Raw genomic sequence first — 4,825 nt, forward strand, 5'->3', positions numbered from 1 at the left:
ATCTCTCTCCCTCCCTCCCTCCCACACACACACTCTCCCTCTCCCCACACACACGCTCTCTCGCTCTCCCCCCACACACACTCCCTCCCACACACACACACTCTCTCTCTCCCACACACACACACACACTCTCCCTCTCCCCACACACACGCTCTCTCTCTCCCTCCCACACACACTCTCTCTCTCTCCCTCCCACACACACTCTCTCTCTCTCCCTCCCACACACACACACACACACACACACTATCTCGCTCCCACACACACACACCACACATACCCCATCCCATTGTGGTTGGTAGGCTTATCACCATTCCAATTTGGTAGTCTGTCTTAGTTACACATGCAGTTATTGATTTCTTCCCTCCCTCCCCTATCTCAATGCATAGCTAAGAGAAGAGAAAGGCCCTGGGTTCTCAAGCATTGTTAAGATGCAGTGGCGTTACTCTCTCTGTCTGAGGAGGAGGAGCCGAGCAGGCAGCACCATCGGAGGCAGCACTGCAATAGATCTGCTGTATCTGCATGATTCCCCCATCACTCCCCCTGCCCTTCCACGCCACTTCCAAGCTGAGGTGGGGAGGGAGGGGGAGATAAGAGGTAGCTTGGTGAGGTGTGTCTAGGGGGTAGGGGGAGGTGCTATGTGTGTGTGTGTGAGAGAGAGAGAGAGAGAGAGAGGTGTCTGAGGTGTGAATAAGGTGGGCCATTTTGAATTGATTTATGATATTGGGTAACACTATGTTACAGGTGTCCCTGTTTGATATCGTCATTAATAAGCTATGAAAGCCTTTAGACAAAACATTTTTGGATCATGACCCTATTCATTGTCCAGGTGGGTTGTAGGCCTTTTTAAATGCCCACTGTTCCAATGGAATATGTTTGACATGAATGGGATGCAATACATAATATACAGCTTTCTGGTTTGATAATCAGACATACACTACATTGGATAGACATGCACTACATCGCATGCATGTTTGAATTAACACGAGATACATTGGCCAGACATGCATGAGACACAGAGATAATTAAGGTCACACTCCATCCAAGACTAATGTAAGGATAGTGTAAAAATAAAAGTTGTATATTTGATATTGAAGAACGGCAGATCTTACTGCACACATTTTATTAGTGTAAAGATAGCCGAAGACTGTGAGAAAAGATTCTCATTCTATAAAATAGAAAAGTATAGAAAATAATATAATAAAATAGAACAACTCTACATTGTACTTCCCTCTGATAGAACTATTCGCAATACATGTCAATATATAAACTGAGATGGTACACAAATAATAATATAATAAATAAGTAGAAATTGAATGTCAGTCTGCGTTTGTCTGAATCTTTATTGGCTTGTAATTTTAAAAAATGCACAGAGGTGGCTTGCAACATTATAATATTCATTATAATTTTATAAAAGCCATTTCAACAGCATGTACCATTATTTATTATAAGCTGGGTGGGTCGAGCCCTGAATGCTGATTGGCTGAAAGCTGAAGTATATCAGACTGTATACCACGGATATGACAAAACATGTATTTTTACTGCTCTAATTACATTGCTAACCAGTTTATAATAGCAATAGGGCACCTCACCTTTGTAATAGCAATGATATATGGCCAATATTCCACGGCTATGGGCCTTATTGCTATTATAACATTATAATAGAGATGCAGTATCACATGCATAGAGAAAAACAAAGTAATAATACAAATTAAAACAGATCATTTAACAATGAGTTAATCAATCAGATTAGAAATTAAGTATTTTATTATTCTAAACACTCATGTTAAGTTGCCTAGACTTTATTATTTGTTTGTGGAATAACTAAGATCTGAAACGAATTCATGATTTAAGATTCATGTACTAAATATTACTGGCATTTTTATATTTAGATAAATCTATGATAAATGTGTAATTCTCATGGAGGCTTGTCACAGAGACACAGGCTACTATTTGACCAGGCGCTCTAGCCCAGTGAGTCTCATGAGAGCATTCCAGTTTGGTAGTCAGTTTGGAATTTGAATAGCACAGAAGAACCGCCTCTGTCTGATTGGCCCTGAGCACCACACATGGGTGGAGTTTGCATGTCAATCAATAGGGAGGCCGGGTCCTCATTGGTGCAAGCGGAGATGGGCCGACTCCTCCTCGAAATATATATACTCTGGCTAAGTACCCCTAGCAAATGATTGCTTGCTCGCATACAGAGGGAAGCGGACAGCCGTGTTCAATGTTTCACTACCGAGCTGACTTAAGCCTTCGCCCCCGAACGAAATATCGTGACTTCCACTAAGAGAAAGTCGCTTTTCTGAGTCGGAGAGGAGCGGAAACGACTATATCACCACCATGATCAACACGATGGAGTGTGCAGTGGATGCACAAAGTCTAATCTCAATTTCCTTACGGAAGATTCACAACTCCAGGACGCAGAGAGGAGGCATCAAGCTGCACAAAAACCTCCTGGTCTCCTATGTACTGAGGAACGCCAGACAGGTCTACATGAACGAGAAGTACGCGGAGATCTACAGGATGCAGCAGTACGAGGAGGTGATGACCGTCTGCAACGAGATCCAGGAGTTAAATCCGCTGGATTTGGCCGAGGACTGCGAGGAGCAGAGCGGGGATTGCTGCGGCAACGACGGGGTGAGCGAACCGGCGAGTCTCTGCTGTGCGCTGCTGCCAGTAAGCCACCTAACAGCAGTGCAGTCAGCGCATATCCAAGCCCCATCCGCCTGCTCCGCGCCTCTCTCTCTCCAAAGCGACGAGGTCTGCAAGGAGACAGAGCCCTCGTTCTACCGGAGCTGTTGTGCGGAGGCTTACCCTGTATCGAATTGGGACTTTTCCACGGTGAACAACAACCTACACTGCAACAAAACGACAGTGCTCGATCTGGACACGCACGTAGTGACCACTGTGGAGAATGGGTACCTTCACCAGGACTGCTGCGCGTCGTTTCAACAGTGCTGCCAGGGCGCACAGTCCCCAGCCAAGAAACGCAAGGTTGACTTTGAATATTATATATCCGATATTGAGGAAGTACCGGATTTTACGCCATGTAAAAGGGCGAAATTCGAGGACTGTTCCTACGCAAATTCGGAACACTTGGACACGTCAAACATTTCCAATCTGATCTCGATTTTCGGCTCGGGGTTTTCGGGGCTGGTGAGCAGACAGGCGGACTTTGAGCAAGCCTTGAACGGACAGTTCTGTAGCAAACAAGCCCTAGCGAGCCTAGGGGCATGGACCAGAGCTATTGTAGCTTTTTGACTCCATGGTCAACTAGAATCAAACACTTTATGAAATTGTACAAAGTCTAAATCAAATTGACTTTATTTTTGCAAGAAATGCTATTTAAACATTGAACAGTTTTTGTTTGTTAACTCGTTTTTACGGAGATATGGTTGTGCCACATGATGTGCAGGCGTTTCCTTTTAAACCGAACATGTCTACATAACACAATTTTACATGGTAGTTGTGAATTTTTATCTAACGAAGTTGATTTCGTTGCCTTAAACCCAACGCGTACTACTGCTAGCTATTGTTGCATACATTGAAAGTGGTTGAATGTCTCGCTCGCGGATTGTTTTGATTTGATCTCTCCTCCAGAACACTTTTGAACACAAAGTATCGTTTTTAAGACGCTACACAAGTATTGTGACTGAATAGCAAGCATTTATTGTAGCCTCAGCTCCAGGCTAAATAGAAAAGTGTGCCCATGGATGGCTTTGCAACATGCTTTTGTTGTGCGTAGTGGTTTAATACGGTAAACAACTAACAAAAAGTTAACCATATGCTACACAAGTACTGTTGTGTTGTACTTGGTTTACTATATTGTATTTCTGGGTTGATATTTAAACCTTGGATATCGAAACTCATATTCTAAAGAGTCGGACACCAGTAGTAGGCTGTTACATGGAAACTACATGGCACATTCTGACCACACATACATTGACAGGTGAAGGCGCAATGGCTCAGACTTAAATTTCCCTCTCAAACTCGTGGGTGCATTCACTCTGAACCAGCTTGCTGCGTCTCTCTCTATTGATGTACTTGTTGTAGGCTACCCAACTTCCCACCTCATCTCTGATCAGAACCATTAATTCCTCCAAATCCCAGAATGCACGTGTAATCGAATCAATCCAGGTATTTTTTGACAGTTCGATCTGTTGAGCGTTCCCCCTGAACCTATAACAAAAAGTTACTGATCAAGCCTTCACAGTAATTCATGATGCCAACATGGCTTGGTTTTGTGAATTTTATTTTCAAAAATTAAGACCTTTTGTTCTAAAAAGGCAAGCTCATAATTTTGCCATACATCCACACAGTATAAGCACTATGTGTACTGAAATAAAGATGTCTTTCACACGTCCTCTCCATATTTTGTTGCTATTCTTGTATTTTTGTGCATATTAAATTGTATATCACCGGGTAAAACTGTTTTAGAACATATTTGTTAAGAATTTATAATCTTAATAAAAATTTGAAAACAAATCCACTCCCTCCTTGATTTGTTTGAATGGCATGCTGTCCAAACTGTGATGAAGTCATATTTTGTCTGATGTTTATTATTCCCTGAAACTACAGTCAGAGCCATAATCACCTGATGTTTGGGGGGATTCTGTCCCTATTAAGACAGTCAATCACATGCTGCAATAAGTGAGAGATGTAGGCCTATTCTGCAACCAGTGTTACAAGAGTGGATTGGGGGCCTTCATTCTTGTGTTGCATACACCATTCAGTTCCTCTCCTCCATACCACTGTGGGTAACTTAATAGATATGCAGATGTATCAACGCAATTTTTAACACTTCCGCTAGATCAGGAAAAACCTG

The 4,825-nt window shown here is 42.7% G+C and overlaps 1 protein-coding gene across 1 annotated transcript; it reads left to right on the top strand.

The window, feature by feature from the left end:
* Positions 1-2,168: 2,168 nt before the first annotated feature.
* Positions 2,169-4,485, top strand: ier5l (immediate early response 5-like). The gene has a single exon (XM_046368316.1). It carries the CDS (start codon positions 2,341-2,343, stop codon positions 3,259-3,261), a length of 921 nt encoding a protein of 306 aa, XP_046224272.1. The 5' UTR covers positions 2,169-2,340; the 3' UTR covers positions 3,262-4,485.
* The last annotated feature ends 340 nt before the right edge of the window (positions 4,486-4,825 follow it).

This window comes from Oncorhynchus gorbuscha, linkage group LG11 (genome assembly GCF_021184085.1).
Source record: "Oncorhynchus gorbuscha isolate QuinsamMale2020 ecotype Even-year linkage group LG11, OgorEven_v1.0, whole genome shotgun sequence".
Lineage (NCBI taxonomy): Eukaryota > Metazoa > Chordata > Actinopteri > Salmoniformes > Salmonidae > Oncorhynchus > Oncorhynchus gorbuscha.